General features: G+C 34.7%; 1 protein-coding gene across 1 annotated transcript; it reads right to left on the bottom strand.

The window, feature by feature from the left end:
• Positions 1 to 384: 384 nt before the first annotated feature.
• Positions 385 to 771, bottom strand: LOC137635675 (uncharacterized). Its single transcript, XM_068368131.1, has one exon. It carries the CDS (start codon positions 769 to 771, stop codon positions 385 to 387), a length of 387 nt encoding a protein of 128 aa, XP_068224232.1.
• Positions 772 to 1,236: the final 465 nt, after the last annotated feature.

The raw sequence follows: 1,236 nt of genomic DNA, 5'->3' as shown, positions 1-1,236 counted from the left end.
TATATATATATGTATATATATATATATATATATATATATATATATATATATATATATATATATATTATTAGACAATTTCTTAGTGGGGACCAGAAATCGAAGATAGTTTCTCTACGGACAAACTGTCCTGCAGATAGTTTTCAGGATAGCAGCAGAAATGCATTCATTTTTCTCTATCAATTATTTGGTGTCGACACGGGTTTCGGATCACTTTGCGACCCTTCTTCAGGACTACGTTGAGTTTTGGAACTACACTTTAATATAAAAGTTCTGGTGGAGAAAATTTGATACAATAATATTTGGAAAATCGGAAAACATTAAAGAAAAAAAATTGATTAATGAAAAATTTAGATTCTTTGAAATGTTAATACGAAAATATTCCAATTATTCCACGTCAGTAATAATTTCTCTTTCCAATGACATTTCATCTTCCAGTGCATATTCTGTCCTCATCATCTGTGTCTTTCTTCCATTTATCTTGAGTGCACCCGCATGTGATATTTCTTGCATTTTGATAAGCAAGCTTTGCAAGTCCTGTGGGGCTCTGTTAATAAGGACAGCGTCATCACCATACTCTAGGTTCACTAATTTCCTGTTACTAATCCAATCCAATCCTTCTCTACCATCCTCAACTTTTCCATGCTTTACAAAGTCCGTGAGGAGGATAAACAACATAGGTGACAACACGTTTCCATGGAGTCCTCCTGTGTTCACGGGAAAACTTATTTGAGAGGACTCCACTAACATTAATTTTGCACTTGGTGTGCTCATGAACAGATTTAATCAAATTTAAATATTTAAGGGAAACCTCATAATAACACAGGACTCCCCACAAAATTAGCCGGTGCACACTATGAAAGGCTTTTTTATAGTCTTTGAATGCCACCGAAAAGGATTTCTATATTCTACACATTGTTGTACCACATGTCTTAAAATGAAAATTTGGTCTGTACAACTTCTACTTTTTCTAAGTCCTGCTTGTTCATCTCAGTTTTTCATCAATCTTCCCCTCTAGTGTCTTTAAGTATGAAGCCTTTGTAATTATGGCAATCAGTAGGATCTCCTTCTTTTCAATTTCACCAACACTCCTAGCTCCCACTCATTAGGTTCTGCTTCTTAACGTCACATTCTACAAAATAATCTTGTAAGTAATCCGGGAGTCACTTGATTTTTGGCCAATATCATCTCAGCAGTTATTTCCTCGTATCCAGGGGCTTTACACATCTTTAGTTTTTT

Source organism: Palaemon carinicauda, chromosome 3 (assembly GCF_036898095.1).
Source record: "Palaemon carinicauda isolate YSFRI2023 chromosome 3, ASM3689809v2, whole genome shotgun sequence".
NCBI classification, from domain to species: domain Eukaryota; kingdom Metazoa; phylum Arthropoda; class Malacostraca; order Decapoda; family Palaemonidae; genus Palaemon; species Palaemon carinicauda.
The sequence above is the reverse complement of the archived record's forward strand: the minus strand, read 5'-3'. Positions and strand labels throughout refer to the sequence as shown.

Excerpts from the sequence above, each read along its gene's own strand:
- LOC137635675 (XM_068368131.1), bottom strand. The coding sequence starts at position 771 with ATGAGCACACCAAGTGCAAAATTAATGTTAGTGGAGTCCTCTCAAATA.